Raw genomic sequence first — 26,560 nt, 5'->3', positions numbered from 1 at the left:
TCCAAAGGTTGCTTGCCTGTCAGTTGACAGCGGGAAGGAAAGCACGCAACTTTTGGAGCCATATATCCGAGAGCTCAGAGTAAATGGAAAGGAGTGTCGCGTGCTGCGAGATTCGGCAGCAACAATGGACGTGGTGCATTCCTCGTATGTAGAACCGGGGCAGTTCACAGGAGAACGCGCTTGGTTTAAGCAAGCAGCGGAAGCGCGAAACGTATGCCTTCCGATTGCTAAGGTTTGCATCGAGGGCCCCTTTGGCGTTTTGCATACAAAGGCTGCTGTTTCTGACTATCTGCCGACACAGTATTCCTATCTGTTTTCAAACAGATCAGATTTGTTGCTGCGGCAAAAGAACCTCACGTTCGGGAAGAGGGTTATGCGCGCGCTCACTCGCTGGAAACCACGAGGGAGACGCAAAGGTTGTTTAGGCGACAGTAAGCTTTTCGGAGAATGGTGACGTTGGACATCTGAAAAGGGATTTTTTTGAGGGTAGTTGTTTGGTTATTTGTTTGTTTTCTTAAGAGACATGGGACCGTTAGGGCTCGAGTAAAGAAGAGCTGTTCGTAGTGGTTACAGAGATGAAGGCTGAATGTTAAAGGCCTCTGTTTAACGTACTCCTGATTTGTTTTGGCGTTATGTGCTAGTAAGCGTGTCAGTATGGTTTTAACTTTTCACTTTGTATTATGGTATACGTGTGAGTTTGATTTTCAGTTTTATTTCGTATTTAGTTTGCAGCGTTTTGTTTTCTTAATGTAGTACTCATTTGCCAAGTGCAATGAGTAAAAGGGTTTTAGCCGAAGGCTAGGGTTGTGTGCGATTCAGGGAACTTGATGGCGTCGGGTACTCTGGCTTGGTATTTAGGTTCATTTTTTTATGTGACAGGTTTGCAATTGCCTTTTTTTTGTTGTTGTGGTCGTGCTTCATCACGACATGGGTTTGTGGATTTGAGCAGCCTATTTCAGGTTTGGCTGTTGGAATTGCTGCTACTATTGTAATTGAGAACAGGTTATTTTGTTTGAAGTAAAAGCCTGGTGGGTCTCAGGGAGAGAGTACGGGCGCTTGCCTGCTTGGCGGTTGTGGTTCTCGCGGGGTCGACACAGGTGCTGTCTTTCGAGAAGGAATGTGGGCCAGCAGAGCAAGAAGCTGTTCTCCGAACTTGGAAGACGCTACCAGATATTCGAGATCACCGGAGGTGGCGGAGGAATGCAGCAGAGCAGCATCGGGGTGTGCACGACTTCGGCATACCAGCATTGTCTTCATCGACCTCTCCCCACAAAGGTGGTTGACCTTTGTACGTCGAGGTCTCGGCCTGCCGCCGGGGAAGCTGTTACAAAGCAGATACGAAGGTCCTGGGCCAGCTGTCTCCAAACGAGTTTTCCTGCTTCTTGGACACCCCCCCCCCTCATTTCGGAGGACGGATTTACCTACACCTGCTGTCTTTTCCCTGAACTGAGCGCTTCGGCGGGAAGCTGGCTGCTACACGCGGGTCCCCTCCGTGGGACGCGTATTTGCATCGAGTGTGCTTTTGGTTAAAGCTGGTGCCTTTGTTCGTAAAAGGATTATCAGTTCCCCGAGGTGGCATTGTCCCCCCCCCCCCTTTTCTTCCGAACTGGTCGGACGTGGAGAGTGAGAGCGCAGTGGTCCCTGGCGTGCCATCCTGGGGGCGGTGACCTATGTGTCGAAGAGACGGACCCTCCAAAGGCATGCATGCTTGTGATTGGACGTTTGCTAGTTATGCAGCTTCAAAGGCATGCACGTTTGTGATTGGACATTTGCCGATTAAGGAGTTTCCCTATCTTGGGAATGAAGCGTATTTAAGGAGCAGCAGAGCGTCTGCTCGGGACGGATCGATCGGACTAGATGTCGCTCTGACGATCCTGTCCTCTATGATGTTGTAAATAAACGTCTGTTAAGTTTTCCTCAACGCCGGTCTCTCTGCCTCGGCTTCCTGCTGTTCTGGACGTCCCTGGGCCTGCGGTACGACTCCCGCCGCTCAGCTCCACGCTACCCCCTGAGTCCGCGTCGGCCAACGACGCCGCACGTAACAACTGGTTGCAGCGGTGGGATGAATCCAAATACCCGCTCGTAACAGCGGTCGCAAGGGCTGGCGCGCGCGCTATCTCGACAGACATCAGCAAACGGCCCGTATGTCCGTCTACGTGTTGTGCTCTCACCGCTTCGCGTTCAGACGACAGGCTGCACGGAAACCGCTTCTCTCCCTGGATGCGGCCGTATTCCATTACACCAGCGTTTTGAAGAGTCACGCGAGATCGGATCAAAGAGAGTTAGCTGCTAGCCTTATATACTTCGTATAACATTACGCTTTGTTGCTACAGCTTTCGTTGCTTTGCCCTAAAGCGAAATTGTGATCTTTTTTCTTTCAGTTTGCCACTACAAGTCTTTACAGAGTATAGGAACATAAATGCTCGTTGACAAAAAAAGTGCAAAGATTGCACTAAGCCGCGCAATGCTCTCTAGGCAGAACCTTTGCTTGAACTTTTGCTTGAACTTGGCTTGAACTTGGCTGTAGCGATGTTGAACTTTTACTTGAACAATGCATGCTTCGTGCCAGCTCCATCAGAGCATCGCGAGCTGTACACTAGCTTTTATAACCGCAAAGTATCACGTCACAGTGTTGTGACTATGGTAACGCACATGCCATTTGTTGGTCTAGCTGTTGCCTTCTTCTTTTTAAGTGGAGGTCGTGTGTAGTGGGACTTACCCAATTTATGTGGCACATACGCGTTCATGACGATGATAGTTTTCTGATAGGTCGCACAGATTTGTGTGGCACATACCCGTTTGTTGGGCTAACTGTTGCCTTTATCATTCTTAGTGCACGAGCGTTGAGTAGTGGGATTCACCCATTTTCTGTGGCGCATACCCGTTTATGATGATGATAGTTTTTTGGTACGGGATGGACAAGGGACGATATGCTAAACAGCTTCGCTGTTAAAACTTAGCGACTCATCAATGATACCGGCATTCTTGCTTACAATATCTTTAAAAGGCAGAAATCGAAATTAGACAAACGGTGGTAGATAGACCAATTACGGAGGATGGAATATTAAGAAAGCTTGATTTGGGTAGCTGGACTTGGGGCGAAAGCTCCATTCCAAGCCTAACGGAGGACAGAAATGTTTTCTTTGTGTCTTCTTACAGGAAATCGATGCTCTGCTCGTGAGGGATTACGACACTTTCGAAGCCGACTTCGACAAAAGGATAGACAGTGAGTGAATGGAGCCCAGCTTTGCCATGCAGCTGAAACTCGGTTTAACGAAGCGATGAGGGCGCTATAATTGTTTCGTTGAATCGGGAAGTTGGTAAAATCGAGGCAGAGATTTTTCGGGGCTTTGAAATCTAAAATTGTAACGTAGCTAGCGCGGCATTTTATTTACCACTATTACACACCAGCGCGTGTGAAAAGTCTGAGATAGCAGCCCGAGCATTAATCACTCCCCCGTCCGGGCGATGCAGGCGAGGTAGACGGTCACGTGAAGCTGCGACAAGCTGCCGATATTCAAAGGAAGGAAGAACGAATGCAGTCAGTGTGCGAGCAGGCAGAGCAAGAAACTTCCAAGGAGACGATCAGTGCCATCTGTCGCATAAACCATTAAATAACGAGAGTAACCACCATGTTCCTGTGAGAATATTTGCACGGACAACAATGAACCACTACCGCCCTGCGCCATTTGATACGTAAAAGCGCTACCGACTATGGCGTGCAGCCTCGTCAAAATAAAACTAGCGTCGTGACTAGGGCCGCTAGATGTTTTAACGTGATTGCGTTGCAGTGCTCGTCCGAAGCAAAGTCGTCTGCGTAAAAATTGGGAAGAAATAACTGCATTTTTGTTCGTGTATTTCCGGAAAAGGCTTTGTTAAATCGAGTTCAGTGCCATGAAAGCTTCGTCAGTTCGAGTTGATGACAACATTGAATTCTATGGGTATATGCCGGGGAATGGAAATTTCTTCGTTAGATCGGGAAATTCGTAAAATCGGGTTTCGTTAGATCGAGTTTTAATTGTATTTCCAACTCGCTTAGTTCAGTGTCAGCGTGCAGTGGAAGAACCTGCTGCTGGTGAAATACCGCCATCCACATTTGATGCAATTAGAACATTGAATAGTTGCAAAAGAGACGATCGTTTGGCCGGATTGCAAACAACTTCAGCATGCATTACTGACTTGTCGCATAATGTCAAAAAAAAAAAAAAGAGAGAGAGAGAGAGAGAGAGAGCGACAGAAAGCGAACATAGAGCGTTGTTGCATCAAGACTTCATGAATGCTGCAGCTATGCCGTCGTTATTTGGCGTGTGTGCTTGCACAACAGCACGAGTTAGCGTGACCTGAGCAGAAACGTCATGCATGACGTCATACCACCGCCGCATTATTTGAATATTTGAATAAAAGGCAGGGGGTGCTATCCTAGACACCGTCAAATTCCGCCATGTCAAATTTCATCGGAGAAGCCGTAGCAGCCCTCCGGGCCAATCAGACTTGACCAATGGCGGAATTCGACAGCATGGCGGAACTTGACAATGTCCAGAATAGCACCAAATATTCTGCCTGGCGTTGCAAAAATACCGGTATTCAGGCAGTGCCAGTGACGCATGTCGCTGAGGGGCCAATAATCTACTTCGTACCGCTTCGCGGTTCTCGCTATTTTGTCAGCATCACTAGTGCTAGAGCCAGGGTAGAATGCGACGTACCGCTTTACCAGTGACGTCATACGTTACGTTTGTGCTCTGGTCACATGACTCGGAGCTCTTGAGGTGCAAATAGGCTCGTCGGTATACTGATCACAGAACAGGCAATCGCGTCGTACAGAACACTCAAAAAGCGGCAGCACGGCCGGTGGTTCGAGACAAACAACAACTCATTGGCGGAATATTGTAGCGACGAATGTGATGTGCGTCGGTAGTGCAGTGGGTAGAGTGCCCTGCTCCTGTCGTTGCGGACCGAGAGGTCGTGGTTTCGACTGCCAGGTCATGCACGCCAACGAAACTTTTTCTTCTGGCTTTTCTTTGTCATTTGTTCGTGTGAATTTTACGGCGTTTGTGGTGTCTTGACTTCTCTCTTGTGTCCGTGTTTGCACGTCAAGTCTTTTTAACATGAATAATACGAATTGGCTAGCACATACGTCTGCCATCACATGTCGGTGGCGAAAATGCATACAAGTTGCGAATATGGACAGCAAGAAGAAATATTTCGCTCGTAAAACTTACGACAAAATGCACGACCAAGTTTACTAACTTTAATAAGAAAATCGTGTTGCAGCTTTGACAGAAAAATAACATTCTTCAAATTGAATAAACCTCTGTGAAGTGTCCGTTCAAAGACGTTTCTTGTTTCAGTATAATTTTCTTATTCTGTTTTGTCGCAACAACGGTACTGCAGTGATTTTAAAACTTAAGCGCAATGACACAAGAAACAACAGAATTAGGCATCGTGTCATCTGTTGCGTATTGCAAATTTTAATGCATACCTACGTTTCCAGTCGCCCAATTTTCTACGGTATTGGAGTGCTATAACTAGGAATTGTGTTCCTTGTGTAACACATCTTTGGATTACTCGCTGGCCGTGGTTGGCACAGCAGTCGACGAGCGTTAACAGTTTGAGCTTTGTGTTCACTTTCTCGTGTACGTAAGAAGATATTTGCAGAGCCCGGACGGAAAAATACGAAAATTCGCCTTGAACTTTATCAATAAAAGAATGCAATGACTCACCCTACAGAGTTGCCGCAATGACACCGTATTTCATTCATCATTGCTAAAGTGTCTAGACTCCTGGCACTCTCAGTAACAGGTCTGCTCTCCCAGAGCTCTTATTCACATCCGTTATTTTGTTCTTTCTTGTGTGTGCACTCTTGCGAGACTGTTTATTCTTGTTACTACGAGTATAATAATAATAATAATAATATCTGGGGTTTAACGTCCCAAAACCACCATATGATTATGAGAGACGCCGTAGTGGAGGGCTCCGGAAATTTCGACCACCTGGGGTTCTTTAACGTGCTCCTAAATCTAAGTACACGGGCCTCAAACATTTTCGCCTCCACCGAAAATGCAGCCGCCGCGGCCGGGATTCGATCCCGCGACCTTCGGGTCAGCAGTCGAGCGCCATAACCACTAGACCTCCGTGGCGGGGCTTACTACGAGTATGTTTCAAGGCCTGCTTTTGTCGATGAAAATTGTGTTGCCCTTATTGCCCCCCCCCCTCCCCCAGTGTAATGCTCCTAGTTGGCCCTTGGGTTACATAAAATAAATAAATAAATAAATAAATAAATAAATAAATAAATGAAGAAACAAACGAACGAACGAACCAACGAGCCAGCGAACCAACCAACAAACAAACAAACAAATGAATAAACAAATGAATAAATAAATAAGTAAATAAATAAATAAATAAATAAATAAATTGTTTAGAAAGTAACGGTCAAAGCGTCATTGCGATGGGCAAAACTTTGTTGTTTTACTTGCATCACGCTGCGCATTTTATTACGGAGGCTATATTATTCGTTATCACCTGTCAAATAATGTTTTACAATGAGGTTTATCTGCTTTGCAGGTTGCGTCGTTAAAATTGGCGAAGATTTCAAAGGAATAGTCGGCGAGTCGCCCATCGAAGAAGTTCAGAAGTCCGTACGCCGTGAGTCTGCAAGATATGCTGCTCTTAAATGCCACCACTGTTAACGGGAGAGGGTTGAAAAACGCGCTTTGTCTCGTATTGGTAAATCACCCTCTCACAAGAGCACAACTCTTGCCGCTAGAAGACGATTGGTTGGCGAGAAAGGAAAAGGGAGTTAGCTACAGTAAGAGAGCAAACAGCGCTGTACACGGGACGGAGAAGAAGAGGGACAGACACAAGCGCTGAACTATACAACCACTGGTTTATAGCTTGGATATGCAATATATACGGAAGCACTGCGCAGAGGAACAACAAAAACACAGTAACTGCGCAATGCGCAAAGAGGGGTGAGAAGTCATCATAATAACTGTGTTTTTGTTGTTCTTTTGCGCAGTGCTTCCGTATATATTGCATATCCAAGCAATAAACCAGTGGTTGTATAGTTCAGCGCTTGTGTCTGTCCCTCTTCTACTCCGTCCCGTGTTTAGCGCTGTTTGCTCTCTTCTTAATGATGTACCAACCAGCCCAGTTAAGCGCACTCCTGTGTAGCTACGCTACCTTTTCAGTGGTTGTCACTCTTGCGCTAGCAATTCATCACAACGTGTTATTTAAATTCAGGTGCAGAACAGTGTAGTAAAAACACTACGAGCTCCTCGTAATTACAGTCCAACTTCGATAGAAAGAATGCGCATACAACGAATTGTAGGTTATAGCTAATTAAATGAAGAGTAGTCTTGTCATTTATATTGTGTAGCGAATACACGCTTGTAACGAATTTTCGGTTATAATGAACCCATTTTCCTATCACATGCAACTTCGCTAAAATGAGGTTTGACTGTAGATGGCCGCGCCGCATTGTTTGAGAAGATTCGCGATTGTTTGAGATCAGACTGCGCGCAGGACGCGAATAACCTATAAAAAAATGCTGGCAGCTTACGCGGCCAGCAGCGATAGCGCTGAAATCTTTGACAGTAAATGTAACGCGCCTTACCGCTTGGAAGATTACTCGACGGCCGGCTACAGTTCTCGCCGCTATCAGTGTACAGCGTGAATTGCTTATACCACAACTTTTCCGGGCACAAGTTCGCCCAAATAAAGAGTTTCGTCCTTAGTAGCCGTCTTCTTCGCCGTCACGACCACGTGACTCTATATATACCTTGGCCACGACACAGCGCTTACTCCGCTCCCCTCTGGGCACTTGGCCGTGCGTCCACACGGGCAGCGTAAAACAGCGTCTATTTCCACTCCTTCCTGAATCGTTCAGATAGCGGGCTACATATGCGGCAACACGAGCGGTCAGTTTGCTCACGCGAAACGGGAGCGCATTTCCTCCGCGCGCTAGTGAAGTGTTGACAGGCCAAGTTTCTTCGCCGTGTGCCATGACGGGAGGTTCGCGCGCAGACGTGGCTCTCATCGACGAGTGCCTGAAGAACGCGACGGCCGTGGGTGCCGAGCTGGACGCCATCATACTGCAGCTGAAGCAACAACGGGTGGGCATCCACGCGCGCATCGCGGCTGCCGTGGCCGAGTGCGTGTCCAAGACGCCGGCCGCCGGCGACTGCATGGAGCTGAACAAGACATTCGACCTCGTCCCCTCGCAGGCAGCCTCACCTGACCAGGTAGTGGAATAATAATAATAATAATAATAATAATAATAATAATAATAATAATAATAATCAATCAATCAATCAATCATTTATTTAACGTGCCCAGGAACAACCGTAAGGTCTTTGTGCAGGCGCACGCAAAAAAAAAACAATAAAAATTAACTATACAATACAGACAGTCTTCAGAAATAAAAAGAGCAAATACACGTAGACAAAGAGAAATGAACACAAAAGGGGAGGAGTAAAATAAGACAACACGAGAAATATTGAAGGGGAATGAAAAATTAGATTGCATATATACAACTATGCGGAAAGACGGAGAAGGGAAGACTTTGTACATTGTGCCATACTATGTCAAAACAGTACAAAGCTCGGATAAAAACAATGATTGTGGACTATGAAAAATGTCAAGATCAAGAAAATTAACATTATAGAGACTTTGTATTCTGTGAACGGTAGAGTGTTGGAAGAAGCAGGCGGGTACATGAAACGGTCTGTTCTCTCTGGTTAACTTACGCGGAATTCGAAAATTAACACAATTGAGAAGTACAGGGCAGGATATGATACCGTGGACTAGCTTGTAAAGAAACAAGAGATCAGAACGATTTCGTCGGCAGTGAAGTGATGGCAATGATAATAATTCAGCAGTATTTGAACGAGATTTTTTAGGAAAGCGATGGTTATGTATGCTAAGGAATTTTTTCTGGACTCGTTCAATGGTGTTACCGCTGGATTGAGCAATGCCATTCCATATCACGGACGCATACTCCAGTTGAGGAAGACATAGCGCGGTGTACAATTTTCGGAAGGGCATAGGAGAACGGAATTCTCTAGACAATCTGCAAACACAGCCTAGGGTGCGAAGACCCCGCAAAGCAACACGCTTAGCGTGAGCAGAAAAGTTTAACGTGCTATCAACAACAACACCAAGATCACTGATCTCATAAACCTTGCATAAGGACACAGAATTGACAGAGTATTGAAATGACACGCTAGATGTTTTGCGAGTGATAGACATGAATTTTATTCTTTCTTTCTTTATTCTTTATTCAAAGGTTACCCCGCATTGCCCAAAGGCGTTACAGCAGGGGGGTTACAGAAACAACATAAACAATTCTTCGTTCTTACAGCACACTTGCATGGCAGACAATCCATTCCACTCTTTAACAGTTCTAACAAAAAAAGAATTCACGAACAGGTTCGTCCTGGTGCGTAATTCTCTTATTTTAAAAACATGGTCAGTTCTAGATGAACGGTAATGAGGTTCCTTAAAGTATTTTTCTTTATTAATTCCTGTTTTATCATTGTATATCTGAAAAAAGAACTTCAGTCGCAGCTTTTGCCGACGTGAGGAAAGCAATTCCCACCCAAGTTCATTTTTCATCTGAGTGCAGCTCTCCCCTCTCTTGTACCGTCCCAAGACGAACCTGGCCGCCCGGTTTTGAATTTTTTCAATTTTATCAATCAATGTGGCTTGCGAAGGATCCCACACGGCACAAGCGTATTCCAGTATAGGTCGTATACATGTTAAATAGGCTGTCTTTTTTAAGTTCAGTTCCGAAGTTTTTAAATTACGTTGGATAAAGTTTAGCGCCTTTCCAGCTTTACAAACCACATCATCTACATGCGCATTCCACGAGCAGTCAGATGACAAGACTACCCCTAGGTATTTATAACTATCTGCTTTTTTTAGACGTTCATTGTTTAAAGTATACTCTGCTTCCATTGGTTTCCGCTTCCTTGTAAAAGAGACATGGACACACTTTTTATTATTTAGGTTCATTTTCCACGTAGAGCACCAATCTTGAACACGTTCCAAATCAGTTTGCAGTTGGGTAAGGTCTCTGTCATTCTTTACTTGTCTATACACAACACAATCGTCTGCAAACAATCTAACATGTGATGAAATACCTGCTGAAATGTCATTTATGTAAACTAAAAATAAAAGTGGCCCTAAAACTGAACCCTGTGGAACTCCCGATGTCACATCAACATAATCGGAGCTTTTGCCGTTTAAGATGACGCATTGCCGGCGCTGGCACAAATAATTTTCAATCCAATTTAGGACAGCAGAATCTATATTTAGTAATTTAAGTTTGTTGCAAAGGAGTGAATGTGTTACCGTGTCGAATGCCTTGCGGAAATCTAAGAAGATGCAGTCAGTTTGCCCCCCTGAATCGATGGTGGATACCAGATCATGATAAAATTCAACTAGTTGTGTGGTGCACGACAACCCCTTTCGGAACCCATGTTGAACATTAGTTAATATATTGTTTTCAGTGAGGTGTTTCATTATTCCAGAGTAGAGAATGTGTTCCATTACCTTGCACACTACTGATGTTAGAGAGATTGGTCTGTAATTCCCAGCATCCTTTTTCGATCCCCCCTTGTGGATTGGAACAAGATGGGCAGTTTTCCAATCGACAGGTAGGAGGCCTGATTTCAAAGATTGTTTATAAATTATGTGCAAGTAAAGAGAGATTGGTTCGGCGCACCGTCTCAGAATACGCGGAGAAATCGCATCTGGGCCAGTTGCTTTCGTTTCGTCTGTTTGCTTTAATAGCTTTTCAATGCCACTTACGCTGAACTCAATTGGGTTCATTGGAGGTATGCTACTGGCGTCGAACGAATAAGCAAAGTCCTGTATTGGCAAAAAGATAGATTTAAAATAGTTGTTCAAACAATTCGCCTTCTCTCCATCATCTGTGATAGTTTTGTTATTATAAACAATTTCATTTATACCGACACTCTCAGAACCGCAACTCTTGATATATTGCCAGAAATGCTTAGGATTTGCTCTCAGCGTGTCGTTCAATTTTTTAAAATAGACGCCTCTGGCATTTTTTATACCTTTTTTGTACTCTTGCGTAATCTGAAATAACTTTTGATAGTGGCTAGTCCGTTTAGTTCGTTTGAATTTGGCGAATAACCGCTTTCTCTTATTGATTAGCCGCAACAGACGTGACGTCATCCACGGCTTTCTTCGTTTTTTCATTTTGGAGGAATCGGCGCTTGGCACGTGTGCCTCAACGAGTTCAAGTAGCTTATTTTTGAACAGACGCCACAATTCATGCACATCCTTATCATCCGCCAAGCATTCGAAGACTGGTAGATAACTATACAGTTTTTCATTTATGCTAGAATAATCGCCTCGGTCAAAGAAGAATACTCTTCTATTCCCGCTGTGCTTCACGCGATGAATTTTCGTTTTTATAGATGCGACTACAGCGTGGTGGTCACTTAATCCCGGAATAACAGTTGTTGAGTTTACAAGGTTTGGCGAGTTGCAGAACAACAAATCTAAGATACTATTTTCACGGGTTGGCTCGGTTACATATTGTAACAGACCGTGGGTATCAATAATGCTCTTCATGTTCATGTTAACTTGACTACATTTTTGGAATACACAGGTATTATCACTCCAGTGAAGGTCTGGTAAATTAAAGTCGCCACCTACCAACATAACCTGACCTGAAACCTCAGAAATAACTTCACCGAAAGCATGTAGTGGCGCCACGTCAGAGCTCGGTGGCCGATACACCACCCCGGCAGTAAGTGAAAAATAATGAGATAAATGCACTTTACACCACACTGCTTCCACCGCATCATGGCTGACATCAAGGACAGATGAGCGTAAATCAGATCGAACAAGCAAAAAAACGCCGCCACCACGGCTCAGCCTATCTTTTCGATAGACAATAAAGTTCTCTGGAAAAACTTCACTGTCGCTGATGGAAGGATTTAGCCAAGATTCCGTGCCGAATACTATATCCGCCTTTACAGACTCTATTAAGGCCGCAAGTTCATCCGCTTTGTTACTCACGCTACGGCAATTCACAACTAGAGCAACCAGGTCGACATGAGGGCTTACCCTAATTTGGGCACCACGTCAAGGTTTCGTGACAGGAACAACTTCTTCCTTTTCTTTGTCCCACCTAAAAACCCTGCCGTTTATGATAAGCTTATCATGACTTAACTTCACTTTGTTATTTGTATCTTCCTTTTTAGCTTTCGCGTATTCCCACAGGCGCTTGCGCATTTCACGTGTCTCAGGCGAGTAATCCTGAGCAACGCTGAAATTGGTCCCTTTAAATCTTTTGGCATTTAGTAGAACGTCTTGTTTTTCTTTGTAACAGGAGAAATTTACAATAATTGGTCGCTTAGCCTTTCCAGTGAAACGACCAATCCGGTGCGCTCTTTGAACCGACTTCAACTGTATTCCCAAGTTATCTTCACAAATCCTGTGGATTAGTTTTTCTGACTGGTCCGAATTTTCAAACCGGTCAGTGTCGTCCACCCCATAGAAGACTAAATTTTGTCTCCGGCTTCTGTCCTCTATTTCGACCGACTTCCCCTGTAACTCATTAACTTGTTTCAGAAGCCCCTTGATTATATCTGCCTGCCTCGATACCAATTCACTGACGTCCTCTACATGCTCCTGCGTGATAGCCAGGTTTTTACTTATTTCTGTTATCATGGTTTCGTGCTTTGCGAATCCAGTTTCAATTGCGTCTAACTTGTTCATTATCGCCACCTGACCATTTTGCAGACTTCTCAGGCAATCTATTTGAGCAGCATCATCATGACTTGACAAGTTTACTTGGACAATACCATCAGGACCGGGGTTTAGTTCCACGTCTCCGGCAAGGAGCAATAGTAAGAGTAAATACAGCACACTATTAGAAAAAAGGCGAAAGCGCCTTTTGGACACCTTCGCCCGGACATGTTTATCATTCACGGGAGCAGCAAACGCCATCGTGGGAGGAGCCGGCAATACAATAATGTTTGTTCGACTGTGAATGGAATAGTAGAGACTAACCTGCACAAACAAGAGCGATGTCAGCTGCATGTCGGCAAGCGTGCCGGCTCCAAATCCCACGAATGCGTAGTGCTGCTCGCTTATGTAGCCTTGTCCTTTGTCACGTGGTTCATTCCGCTCGTAGTTGGTCGGTCGCCCGTCGCTGTCAGCGTCGCCGTCCTCGGAAAATCCGCCGTGTGCGATCACCGGCAGTGCAAATGCACCACCGCATGCTGATGTGTCCCACGCGAACGCCGATGTGGGCGACGACACAGGCATGCGCAGAAACGACGTCTCTTCGCCTACAGCACCATTCAGGATCGTTGACCAAAGGGCAGCAAAAATCTGCACAAACAAGAGCGATGTCAGCTGCATGTCGGCAAGCGTGCCGGCTCCAAATCCCACGAATGCGTAGTGCTGCTCGCTTATGTAGCCTTGTCCTTTGTCACGTGGTTCATTCCGCTCGTAGTTGGTCGGTCGCCCGTCGCTGTCAGCGTCGCCGTCCTCGGAAAATCCGCCGTGTGCGATCACCGGCAGTGCAAATGCACCACCGCATGCTGATGTGTCCCACGCGAACGCCGATGTGGGCGACGACACAGGCATGCGCAGAAACGACGTCTCTTCGCCTACAGCACCATTCAGGATCGTTGACCAAAGGGCAGCAAAAATCTGCACAAACAAGAGCGATGTCAGCTGCATGTCGGCAAGCGTGCCGGCTCCAAATCGAGGCATTCAGAGAAAGGTTATTAGCGTTGCACCATTCGGAAAATAATAATAATAATAATAATAATAATAATAATAATAATAATAATAATAATAATAATAATAATAATAATAATAATAATAATAATAATAATAATAATAATAATAATAATAATAATAATAATAATAATAATCAATCAATCAATCAATCAATCATTTATTTAACGTGCCCAGGAACAACCGTGAGGTCTTTGTGCAGGCGCACGCAAAAAAAATCAATAAAAATAAACAATACAATACAGACAGTCTTCAGAAATAAAAAGAGCAAAAACACGTAGACAAAGAGAAATGAGCACAAAAGGGGAGGAGTAAAATAAGACAATATGAGAAATATTGGAGGGGAATAAAAAATTAGATTGCACATATACAACTATGCGGAAAGACAGAGAAGGGAAGACTTTGTACATTGTGCCATACTATGTCAAAACAGTGCAAAGCTCGGATAAAAACAATGATTGTGGACTATGAAAAACGTCAAGATCAAGAAAATTAATATTATAAAGACTTTGTATTCTGTGAACGGTAGAGTGTTGGAAGAAACAGGCGGGTACATGAAACGGTCTGTTCTCTCTGGTTAACTTACGCGGAATTCGAAAATTAACACAATTGAGAAGTACAGGGCAGGATATGATACCGTGGACTAGCTTGTAGAGAAATAAGAGATCAGAACGAATAATAATAATAATAATAATAATAATAATAATAATAATAATAATAATAATAATAATAATAATAATAATAATAATAATAATAATAATAATAATAACAACAACAACAAACTTGGCGCGAAAAATACGATCAGCGACAGGACGTGTATCACAGAACGGGCGCCCTTGTTGTCTGTGTGCCGTCCTTGTAGTAGTGTCTTTGGCGCTCAGTCAAATAGTAATATTGAGATGTTCGTCGTTGCGCATGACCACACCTGACCTCTCATGACAGTGCGTGTTTTGACATAGTGTGGACGCGACACAACGAGGAGGAAATGATCGACGAACACTAAGTATAACAGCCACGGTTTGTTTTCAGCGACACGGTTTTAAACTCAAATAGCTATTTAACATGCGCTGTTGACAAGCTACACTCGATGAAAATAGAGGGTTACCTTATACTCTTTTTGGTGCGTCCTGACTTGCCACATATATTACTCCCTCTAAAGGGCACGTTAATTCTTTTCTGGAGATCACTATGCTCTCTTTAGGGATTAGTGGGAGGCTCGACTCTCCAAAGAGAGTTAAGGGGAATCTTCAAAGAGAGTTTTACTGTATGTGGCAAGTGAGGACTCACAGAAAAGAATAACTGGAAATCTTTCTTTTCTTAGACATGATCACATTAACCCGGTAAAGTTTAGTCGATTGGGCTAGTTGAGCCGGAAGCCGGTTGTCGTGTTCACGCACACACTAGCGTTCGACCGAACGAGCGTTGAGGCAAGTGAATCTTCATGCAAGGAGTGAGTTGACTGGGCGTACCAACTCGGCATAGGCGTGTCCCGCGCGGTTCCATAGTCGAATGGCACCCCCTACCCACTTTCCTAACCTACTTACCTTCGGCGCTGTTCACACAGAGGAACAAAAAAAGAATCACAAATAAGAAGGCAATTTTCACCAACTACACATGATTTGTGTCACGTCATACGTGGACTTCAAATCGCATATTTTACTGCAGTTACAGCGCTATGCACAGAAGCTACAGCGCTTTCCTAAAGTTCCAGTACATGCACTCAGCGTGTTCAGGGCTCGTCGTCGTCACTTCAATGGATGTATGTAAGCTTCCTCGTGCTTTGCAAAATAATAAAAATACATGACCGAATTCCACCCCCCTCTTCTTCTTCTTTAGTGCGCTGTCCTGTTTAGATTACTGATTCTTGAACTAGTTGGAAGGCGCTCCCGTCTTATTTTTTTTTGTGCATTGCTGTGTTTGTCTTTAACGAGGCAACGCAAAAATACTATTTGTATTAGTCTGACTCAATCTGCTTGTGCAGAGTTCACGAAAGTGAAGCCTTTCTAGTAAACTCTTGAATATGGGCATACTTACTACGGCCGAATGTCGTTACTTTTATCTATGATATTGCATTTTGTCGTGCTGCGATGCAAATCGCGCCTCAAACTCAAACTTTTTATTTGCCCGGCCATGCAGTCGTTCACGCAAATAAGAAAATGAACCCGAAGATGCCTCGCTTTTAAAATGACGACGCGTACGGGAATCGCTTGTGTTTGGACGCAGATCTACCTGGGCGACTTGAACCGGTTCGTGGCGAAGCTGGATGTCGTGAGACCGTCCGACCTCATGAAAGAAGTCGATGTGGTGCGTAGATTTTATTCTCAACTCGGGCGATGTTTCCAACCATTACCGATTTCAATAGATTTTTCAATATATATGTTTTCATTGGTACGCTAATGATCTGTGCCAAAACTTTACGGCTGAATGTCATTTATGGTTAAACTTGTAGCGCCGCACAGTTGACAGGGACACCGCTCTCGTTCGTCTCTCTTCTTTGTGTCCACCCTACCTGTTACAGGGCTGTCCTTGATAAAGACGACATCATGATAAGCAGAGGGGCGTGATACAAGGGTACACAGAAGGAAAAGAATGGACACGGGACGACATCATTGCATGGTTTGATGCATACTGAACAAACATAGGGGAAAAAATGACGAAAACACAAACTATCACTCGGAAGACGCGTCTGCTCCGATGAACAGTTTATTTCACATACTTTTTGCACAGTTGGCTGTATTCTTGGTGTATATTCAGCACGCCGCGGCTGCACGCCAGCGCGAGCGGTACTGCGCATCTACGGCCGTGACGTCCCCGCGGCGAATGCACTGGTACGCGTTTTCCTGTCCTTCTTGCTCGACCTCTCCTCCTTGCACAAGACTTGCCCCACACGAGAATATTGTTCGTTGCCGGTGTAGCCCCGTTTTATAAATAAGAATTTCTGTTGAAGTTTGGTATATTCGAAGAGCGAAAAACCAGCGAAATGGCCTTCGCGCAACTTTTTTGCGAGGCACTTCTAGCAGCGTATCTTTCTCGCAGGTTGCTGAGCTTCCTCTGACCACGGAAGGCGTACAGCACACTTTCAGCACAGATGCCAAAGGTAGGCACACATCCATGCAAACGAGACTGAAAAGTGTTGTCCGCGCTGTGGCGTCAGTCGAAGCAGTGAAGCTGCGCCTGTAGGTTCATCGGGTCCCACAGGGTATGCGGGTATGTGCCAATACGCAGAAAGTTGTAAAGAAAGGGAAACACACACACACACACACACACACACACACACACACACACACACACACACACACACACACACACACACACACACACACACACACACACACACACACACACACACACACACGCACACACGCACGCACGCACGCACGCACGCACGCACGCACGCACACACACACACACACACACACACACACACACACACACACACGCACGCACGCACGCACGCACGCACGCACACACACACACACACACACACACACACACACACACACACACACACACACGCGCGCACGCACACACACACGCGCGCACGCACACACACACACACACACAAAGCGAGAGAGAGAGAACTTCAAGGGGCCCTGCAACACTTTTCTAAGTAACCATCGAATGCCTTCATTCGAACGCCGCAAAAATTTTTAGAATCCCGTCAAGCACGAGCGGAGTTGCAGAGATCTGTCGCACGCTGTAATTGCTTCCTCTCTTCTCTCGTCCCAGTACACGAGTGCGCTGGAAGCTAAGCATGGAGGGATGGCACGGGGAAAAGAAGTTACGTCGCGCGCACGTTATGACCTTGAGTACTTTCCCGTTTTTTTTTTTTTCCCTTCGAATGCGCTTCGGATAGCTTACTTTCAGTTCGATTGCGAGCGCAGGCACGTGGCGGCCTGCCACGGCGGCCACGGTAACTATGCAGCTCACGATGTCCAAATCAGCCAATGGTCGTGAATTTGGGTATATGGCGTGGTCATTTGGTTATATGGCATCATTTGTCGAAAGAAGAGGGAACGATTTCTAGCTGACTCTGAGAATAAATTGTGGATTACAGGCCGCGTGCTGCGCTATAATGTCTGGCTCGCGTGCTCTCAGGAGCCTCGACTACCGATCGGCAGCATTTTCTGACCATGCCGAAAAAGTGTTGCCGTTCCCCTTTAAAGATTTAAGCGGGCGGGGATTGAACCTCCCTCAGGCTACGCCAATGAGCAGCACGGACGCAGGCGGAGAAAATAAGGAAACAGGATGGTGCACTAGCTGAGTCTCAACTACACCCTATCGAAAACAAAAGCAATATGCGTTTTTATAAAGCTCTATAATGACGCTACCTGGAGTACAGATAACATAAACGGCATAACAATATAGAAGGAGGAAATAAACTGGAAAGGCATAAGTGGCAATAAAAGCCTATGTTCACATGCATACCGATATTAGGAGGCATTATGAGGCAGGAAAATGTAAAAGATAGACAGATATTCGACTTGACCGAGTGTTAGATGCATTCGTGCTTGGCTGTTAAAAAATGTTAAGTATGAAAGGCCTCAGTAATTTCTCGATGAAGTTCGCTATGTCGGCGGGCGAGAATAATGGTTTCAGTGTGTCAATGCAAACGAGGGCAATTCAGGTCGTCCACTACAACTGGTTAGAACCTAAGAAAAAAGGTAAGCTCCGCCCACGGAACGGCGGCGCGCCGGCCCTTCACCTGTGAAAGAGAGTCGCGCTAGCTGGTTTCTGCTCCAACCGTGAGTACTTTTCTAGGTTAATGTAAATACTACGCATATTAAGTTTTATAGTTACGAGTGAAAAACAGCGCTAAAAAGACGGGACAAGAAAGGACACGAGGCAACGGCGCCGTGATCTCGTGTCCTCTCTTGTCCCGTCTTTTTAGCGCTGTTTTTCACTCGTAATCACGAACCAACCAGCGCAAATGCGTACCCTGCTAAGTTTTATAGGTTCTTCGTTACCGCCTAAAACATTACGTTTGGCTCAACAACGATGTAAGAATCCTTGACGAAATTTACCAGCATGTTCAAGTTTAGAATAACAGAGAGCTGAGCTAGTTGGTACGTATTCATTCTAAAAAGAGACAGGGCGTGCAAACACGGACACAAGAAAGAGATCAGGACACCACAAACGCCGACTAACAACTGAAGAGACGCACAACGGCTGAAAAGAAAGAAGGCACGAAAACTTATCTGCGCATGCCCATGCAACCGGCGAACCTATCAATCCGGCACGCGTGGCGGTCTACGTGGAAGATAACTGTTAAGGCATTTGATTTCATCTTTATGCAAGTTAATCGACGGTTGGCTCACGCATGCGCTACCACTATTCTCAATATGCCATGCTTCAATCATCAGGCGCGTTTCTTCATTTCTATGCCGGTACAAAACTGCGCATTCATCGAATTTTGGCGTGCACTTACAATCTCGACAATGTAAAGATAGATTAGAAGGTGAGCCTCCTGTTAGCGATCTCTTATGTTCCAACAATCTCTGGTTAATGCATCGGCCCGTCTGTCCTACGTAGAAGCGGCCGCAGCTGAAAGGGACCTTATACACCACACTCGTACGGCAATCAGTGAATTTGTTGGTGTGTTTTACGAAACAATTATCGGCCCGCTTCTTGTCTTTTACTCGCTCATTCTTCCTCTGCACAGCGGCACAAATCTTACCTAGCTTACTGGCAGCCGTGAAAACAACATTAACGCCGTATCTACTTCCTACTTTCTTTAGCCTGTGAGATACGCGAATGAATGTACGGAATACCTACGACACGTTTCTTCCTATCGCTTTCTGCAACTATGCTCGGACTTAACACAATCTTAACACCTTTTGTTAAGACACAATCTTGAGAGAATAGCTTGTAATGTCAAGAAGGCTAAATCACTTACTTTAGAATTGTTTTTTTCAGCCAAAACACATAAGAATGAGATTCCGTTTCGAGCAATCGTTTTAGAGCAAGGCACCTGGCAAGTCGCTGTATCTAGTTATTTGCAGAACTGCTTAACCTCTTTGAGTTTTTCAGACCCTTTTCGTATGCGTAATTCTCAGGCGCTAGTTCAGTTCCTCTCAGAGGAGAACCCCGGCTGTTGTAAAGCTTTTAGTATGGATATTGAAGACCTATATTATTCTTTGCCGCATAAGGACTTGTTAAAATGTGTTAATGAATGTATTAACGAACAAGGCGACCAGACGGTTTTCACCGATAAATGTGGTGTTTCTACCGGGGCATTTCTTGAAATCCTTTCCATGTATTTAAAGTCGACGCTGGTAGGTTGGAAGGAAGGCGTTTATGTGCAGAAATCAGGGATATGTATTGGTTCTAAGGTTGCTCCGGTTCTTAGTGATTTATACCTTAGCAAGATTGACAATCTTTTGGAAGGCGCCTTAGGTAATTCGGTTATTAAGGTTTTTCGTTATGTGGACGACTACTTGATTTTTTGTAGTGATGAGGACTTTGAAAAGGTGGTAACTTCCGTGAGCGAAAAATTTGAATTAAATGGAGGAGGGCTGAGCTTTACTAAAGAGGTGCCTCAGAATAATGGAATACAATTTCTAGACATTTCCTTACCGTTCCAGAAGAACCACGTGTGCTGGCAGTATTCTCCTAGATCTTCCAAACCGCTGTTAAATTTTTCGTCGAAGCACTCGAAGGTTGTAAAAAACGGCATCGCCATGTCTTGCCTTAAGTCAGCCCTCACCAAGTCGTGTGAGCACAAAATGAGTGATAGCTTTAGCGCACAGGTTACGCGTCTTTTAGATGTAGGGTATCCTCGTGATGCAGTGGCCACGGTCGCTGAGCGTTTAAAGAAGTCTATTGTGTTAAGTCCGAGCATGGTTGCAGAAAGCGATAGGAAGAAACGTGTCGTAGGTATTCCGTACATTCATTGCATATCTCACAGGCTAAAGAAAGTAGGAGGTAGATACGGCGTTAATGTTGTTTTCACGGCTGCCAGTAAGCTAGGTAAGATTTGTGCCGCTGTGCAGAGGAAGAATGAGCGAGTAAAAGACAAGAAGCGGGCCGATAATTGTTTCGTAAAACACACCAACAAATTCACTGATTGCCGTACGAGTGTGGTGTATAAGGTCCCTTTCAGCTGCGGCCGCTTCTACGTAGGACAGACGGGCCGATGCATTAACCAGAGATTGTTGGAACATAAGAGATCGCTAACAGGAGGCTCACCTTCTAATCTATCTTTACATTGTCGAGATTGTAAGTGCACGCCAAAATTCGATGAATGCGCAGTTTTGTACCGGCATAGAAATGAAGAAACGCGCCTGATGATTGAAGCATGGCATATTGAGAATAGTGGTAGCGCATGCGTGAGCCAACCGTCGATTAACTTGCATAAAGATGAAATCAAATGCCTTAACAGTTATCTTCCACGTAGACCGCCACGCGTGCCGGATTGATAGGTTCGCCGGTTGCATGGGCATGCGCAGATAAGTTTTCGTGCCTTCTTTCTTTTCAGCCGTTGTGCGTCTCTTCAGTTGTTAGTCGGCGTTTGTGGTGTCCTGATCTCTTTCTTGTGTCCGTGTTTGCACGCCCTGTCTCTTTTTAGAATGTTCAAGTTTTCGAGCTAAAACCAGCGACACATAAACGTGTGTCTGTATGGGAAAGTCGACTATCTGAAACTCTGGACAATTGCTTGACGTCAGGAAAATAAGTGAGTGCTATTGGATGACGCATTTGTGCGAATTCTCTGTGGGCGGGGCAGGAATGGCTGTGGGCGGAGCTGCCATTTTATCTTAGGTCGTAACCGACTATAGTTCTTCGAAGCCTGCCGCTGTAGGGAGCAAGTACGGCAACACTTTGCTGCAGCCATCAAGCTCGAGGTGGAGTACTTTGGCAGCGACCTCGAAGACCTGGTGGACCGATTCACTGCTTCGTGGGTCCGCGACCCGGACCACCTGAATTCGATGGTGCGCCAACGTTACGGTCGCTACGTGAGCATCCTCCAGCCCCTGGTGCATGTCAACAGCCTCGTCGGCGCATCACTGGGCACGATTCTCTTCTTGATTGTCACCTTCTACTCGACCGGTGTGGCCTTGTTCCACTGGTCCAGTGATCCGGTACGAATCGCTCGCATATGTCCCCTCTCCTTTCGAAAAATCAGGTGACAGCTAAGCTTATCTGAATGCATTTCGAGGACAGTGGTCTTAACTTTTTGTCCTTATGGCGTGCTTTCGAAGGCCACACATTATTTCCAGCAGCATACTCTAATAATATCTGGCCTTTTACGTGCCTCAACGACGGTACCATTGTGAGGCACGCCGAAGTGGAGGACTCGGGATTAATTTCGGCAACAAGTTCACGGGCCTCTAGCATTTCGGCTCCATCAAAATGCGACAGAGCGTACTCTCTTGATGTTTATTTCACAGCCATTTGGATGATTGCGATTCAAACTGAATCGCATTTTCACAGCCGTTGAATGATTGCCAGACCTCCGATCTCGCACGCCGGAGTGTGACATGGTCTCGCGTGCGAGTGTTAGTGCGCACGCGCACTAACACTCGCTACGTGACGTGTGCTATTGTGCTGTATAATTAAAAAAATCACAGCATATCCACGTGGCGAATGATGATGAGTGGGGTGAAGTGAACTCGCACTGCAGCACGGCGATGGCATTGGCGCGAGCGTGGTCCTTCTTGATGGAAGATATTGTGACTAGATTGTTTGAGAACCGCAATCTGTCGCACACACCGCAACTATGGCCGAAACTGTTATGAAGGAAAGCGCGCGTCGGCGCCCTCGGGCAGAGCCCGCCTGATGCGTTTTGCAGCCACTTCACGTGCTCGCACAGCCTCGGGCTCTGCCTGCCGGCACGCGCGCTTTCTCGCCGCTTCACGGTGCTTCACATTTTGAAGATCCGATTCGCGCCGCAGCCGTGCAGCTTCGGCCTCGCGGTCTCGAACGGCGGGGTCTTCGCGGCGCAGCCGTGCAGCTTGTCGAGCAGCTTCGGCCTCGCGGGCTCGAACGGCGGGGTCTTCTCGCCGCAGCCGTGCAGCTGGTCGAGCAGCTTCGGCCTCGCGGGCTCGAACGGCGGGTCTTCCCGCCGCAGCCGTGCAGCTTGTCGAGCAGCTTCGGCTTCGCGGGCTCGAACGGCGGAATCTGCTTCGCGGCGTCGACGTGCAGCTTCGGCCTCGCGTGCTCTCACCTCAGGATTCTGTCTGCGAGCGCGCGCTGCCGCCGCCTTCCGTGCCCTCCGTTCCGCAGCCTTGTCTTCCATCTGGCGACTCCGAGCTAAAGAGAAAGCGTGCCAAGAGGGAGCCTCATGGCGTGTTACTTCTGAAATGTTGTCTTCGGGTGTCGTTGAAAACACGAGACGTAGTAAAGAAGAAAGAATGCCACACAGGCGAACACGCACGAGAGTCTCACTCGTCAACGTCGTCTTCTTCTTCTACTGCATACCAGAACGCGCGCTTCTCACGAACTAGAGGGGGCTACTACAAAGAAACCGACAAACGGAGGATGGACAGACCCACGGCATAAGGAGCTTCGCCCCTAAAATAGTGATGGGCTGTGTGGGGGTGCTATCACCCCCTATAAAGTCGTTTTCGCCTCACGGGGCCGGGCGTCGTAGTTAGCTTTTTCGCTGCCGAGCGAGAGTTGGCGCGGTGGTGCCAGTGGCGCCGCCTGGCGGGAGGAAGAGCACTCAGTCTCTTTTTGGGCTTGGCACGGCCGGCGACGGTCACCTCTCGGCGTAGGTCCGTGGGGCCGATACCGCGGCTCGCACCCGCGGGCTCCCGTGGTGAGTCCGCCGCATTCGTGACACATTGTGTGTGTTATGTCGTTAGTGTATGTTATATTGGCATTATATGGTGTTATTTGGCATGTTACTTTAGTTATTTGTTAAATTCGGCTGGTGGGCTCGCCATTATGTAAAGGCTATTAATAAATGTCACGTGTTCGCCACACTGCAGTGTAGACTGCATCCGTGTGTTCCGTGAGCGCCGTTTTTTCAGACCCCGCAGCTGCTGACCTGAAAGTCGATGGTTCGATCCCTGCTGAGCCGGTCGTATTTCGATGGAGGCGAAATGATCGTGGCCCGTGTACTGCACGATCTCAGCGCACGTTAAAGAACACCGATGGTCTCAATTGCCGGAGCCCTCCAGTACAGTGCGTCTCATAATCATATCGTGGTTTGGCACGTAAAACCCCGCAAATTGTTACATTATTATGGAGCGGGGCCTAAGGCAGTGCTTATACACTCAGGCCCTTCGCACGTGCAATTTCTCGCGTACATTGATCCTCATTGTAGGCAGTTATGTTGCAGCTTAAACAACCACAATCATTGCAATATGTGCACAGGTGCGCATCTTTGTAACGTGCAAATGTTTGTTTACATTCGCTTAATCCATCATCTACACACACTGCCTATGTATGTTCTAGGAAATATCAGCGGTACACTATAGACTGCACGTTCTTCGGAGAGCACGAACAGTTTGTAGTGTTTCTCCTGACCCCCTCTGGGATTTTCAATGTCAGCGTACATGATCCAACAGAACTAGTTTAGATTTTCTGGTGCAAAAAGAAATTACTCTTACGACGACTTGGTTTTGTTGTTTTGATAGTGCACCTTATTCTTTTTTTTTTCCAGTTTTCGAAATCGCAGCCATACCACGATGATTGCAGTTCTGACAGATCAGTTTTCCTTCAGCTGTGTTCAGCCTTGTCGCAAGGTGTCTCCATAAGCTGGCCTTCTAAAATCAAACAAATAAGTGTATGCTGGGGAGAGTGCATACTTGTACCTGAACAGCTCAGGGTCTCGTGAATTGAGCGCAAATGTCCTTTATGACGTCATACCACCACCGCACAATTTCGAAGTCAAGTTGGGAACCGGCAGGTGGAAACTGAAAGTGCGCATAGGTTGAACGAGTAGGAGAAACTGCCTCATACAGGCTGGCCGATGTTTCCATAAAAGGACCTGTCGTTGTCAAAGGCGCCTTGTCATCCTTGGCGTGTTAGTTTTAAGGGGGTTACTTGACGTCACGTCCCGTGGAGTCTCGTGTGACAGCGACACGGGATATGACGTCAACATTAAACTGCTTAAATCTAACACGCCAAGTATGACAAGGCGCCTTTGGCAACGACAGTTCCTTTTATGGAAACGTCGGCCAGCCTGTCTGAGGCACATTCTCCTGCTCCTTCAACCTATGCGCACCGTACAATTTGAATGATAAGCAGGGTGCTGTCTGGCGTTGCATAAGTAGCGCTCTTTTGCCATTGTCATGGCTGACACGTGTCACTGGGCGGCCAGTAACCCACGTCGTGCCGATTTTCGGATCTCACTACTTTACCAGCATCACTAATGCCCGAACCAGGGTCGACAGTGACGTGCCGCTCTACCAGCGACGTCATACGAGACGTTTCTGGACAAGTCACCTGACCCTGAGCTGTTGAGGTGCAAAGAAACCCTCCGTGTATGTTGTTGAAAACATTGCGTACTTCATGAGCGTGACACGAGGCTTAACAAACGTACGCCCTGCGTTGACAGGAAAACCTTCACGTGAGAAGCAGGTGGTGCCTTTATCTGGGCATATTCGTGTTCCTGCTGCTGTTCAGCATCGCTATGCTGGCAACCGCGGCTGGCCTGACCGTGGGGTTTACGCTGCAGCGTTGCATTTGCGACGTGGTAGCGGACCCTACGACGCCTGCCTTCACGGACATGCTCAGGTGCGCCTGCATTTGTGGTTGAGGTCGCGGAGCATAACAACACTACGCAGCTTCGTGTTCGGGTCGTCGTCCTTTTTCAGGGTCGCCGAGATACTAGTGGAGCAAAACCGGCCATGTGCGTCGTGTTTTTTTTTTTTTTTCGCGGAGAAGAAACCCTTTGGGCGAAGCAAACACATCGCGGTTACACAACGTAGTTCATAGCTGACGCACACTGCCACGCCAATACGATACAATTGAACGTTTATTTCACTCGATGTTGCATTAATGTAGATATATATATATACGTCTAGGCAGCAAAGTGCTCTCATTCATGTGAGGCCAGTCTTTTAATGGTAAACGAATTTCTGAACGAATAGAACAATGTTTAATGTGGCAATCAACGAGGCGTTCGATGTAAAGTCCGAAGGCGTTACGCATTACATGAGAAGCAAAACGGAAAGGCGAGCTAGTGGTTGCGGTGATGATGTGGTGCTTGTGGTGTTCACTTTCTTGTCTTCGTCTTTTTTTTTGCGCTACTATTACACCTTTATGAAGCACTACATGAGGGCGGTGACTGTGCATTGTAGTGTCCATCGCGAAAGGTCCCAAGCTGGAATGTAGCGTCACTAAAACAGGTTAAACTGCGCCCCTGTGCCAACATGTTTTCCTTTGTCCATACGCCATAAATACCTTTGTCGAGACCTTCGTCTCGACAGTACCGTTAAGTCGTCGACGATTGCGATTGCAACGCACGTGTTGAGACGCAGGCGCTGGCTCTGACTGTGTCGTACAGCCAACGACTGCATCTGGCTCTATAATACACACCGTTATTGTATACTCTATGACACAGACCTTTATCGTGTCCCGGAACGGGAATTTCACGTGGCCACAAAAGTGAGCCTATCCAGGTGTTAGCGTATTAATGAACTTCTGTTTACCGGCAACAGACTGGCCAAGGCGACACAAAAAAAGTACAAGACCCAAAAAGTAGGCATGCAGGAGCTTGCCTTAGCCAATGAATTTTGCTTTTTGTCTCTGTAATCGTTGCAGTGAGGGTATTCAGGTACAATTTGTCGGTTTACTGTGCAGTCGTGAAGAAGAAAAATTTAGCAAC

The 26,560-nt window shown here is 46.3% G+C and overlaps 1 protein-coding gene across 1 annotated transcript in view; it reads left to right on the top strand.

Annotated features, from left to right (window-relative positions):
• LOC119399234 (uncharacterized) overlaps positions 1-25,489 on the top strand; it is a 44,067-nt gene extending 18,578 nt beyond the window's left edge. Inside the window, exons 6-12 of the mRNA XM_037666050.2 lie at positions 3,160-3,226; positions 6,562-6,642; positions 8,023-8,240; positions 16,009-16,089; positions 16,822-16,882; positions 21,613-21,863; positions 25,289-25,489. Coding sequence (XP_037521978.1) covers positions 3,160-3,226; positions 6,562-6,642; positions 8,023-8,240; positions 16,009-16,089; positions 16,822-16,882; positions 21,613-21,863; positions 25,289-25,489 — 960 coding nt within the window. The remainder of the gene's footprint in view (positions 1-3,159; positions 3,227-6,561; positions 6,643-8,022; positions 8,241-16,008; positions 16,090-16,821; positions 16,883-21,612; positions 21,864-25,288) is intronic.
• Positions 25,490-26,560: the final 1,071 nt, after the last annotated feature.

The sequence above is a fragment of the Rhipicephalus sanguineus genome, chromosome 7 (genome assembly GCF_013339695.2).
Source record: "Rhipicephalus sanguineus isolate Rsan-2018 chromosome 7, BIME_Rsan_1.4, whole genome shotgun sequence".
NCBI lineage: Eukaryota > Metazoa > Arthropoda > Arachnida > Ixodida > Ixodidae > Rhipicephalus > Rhipicephalus sanguineus.
This window is presented reverse-complemented; position numbering and strand designations above follow the sequence as displayed.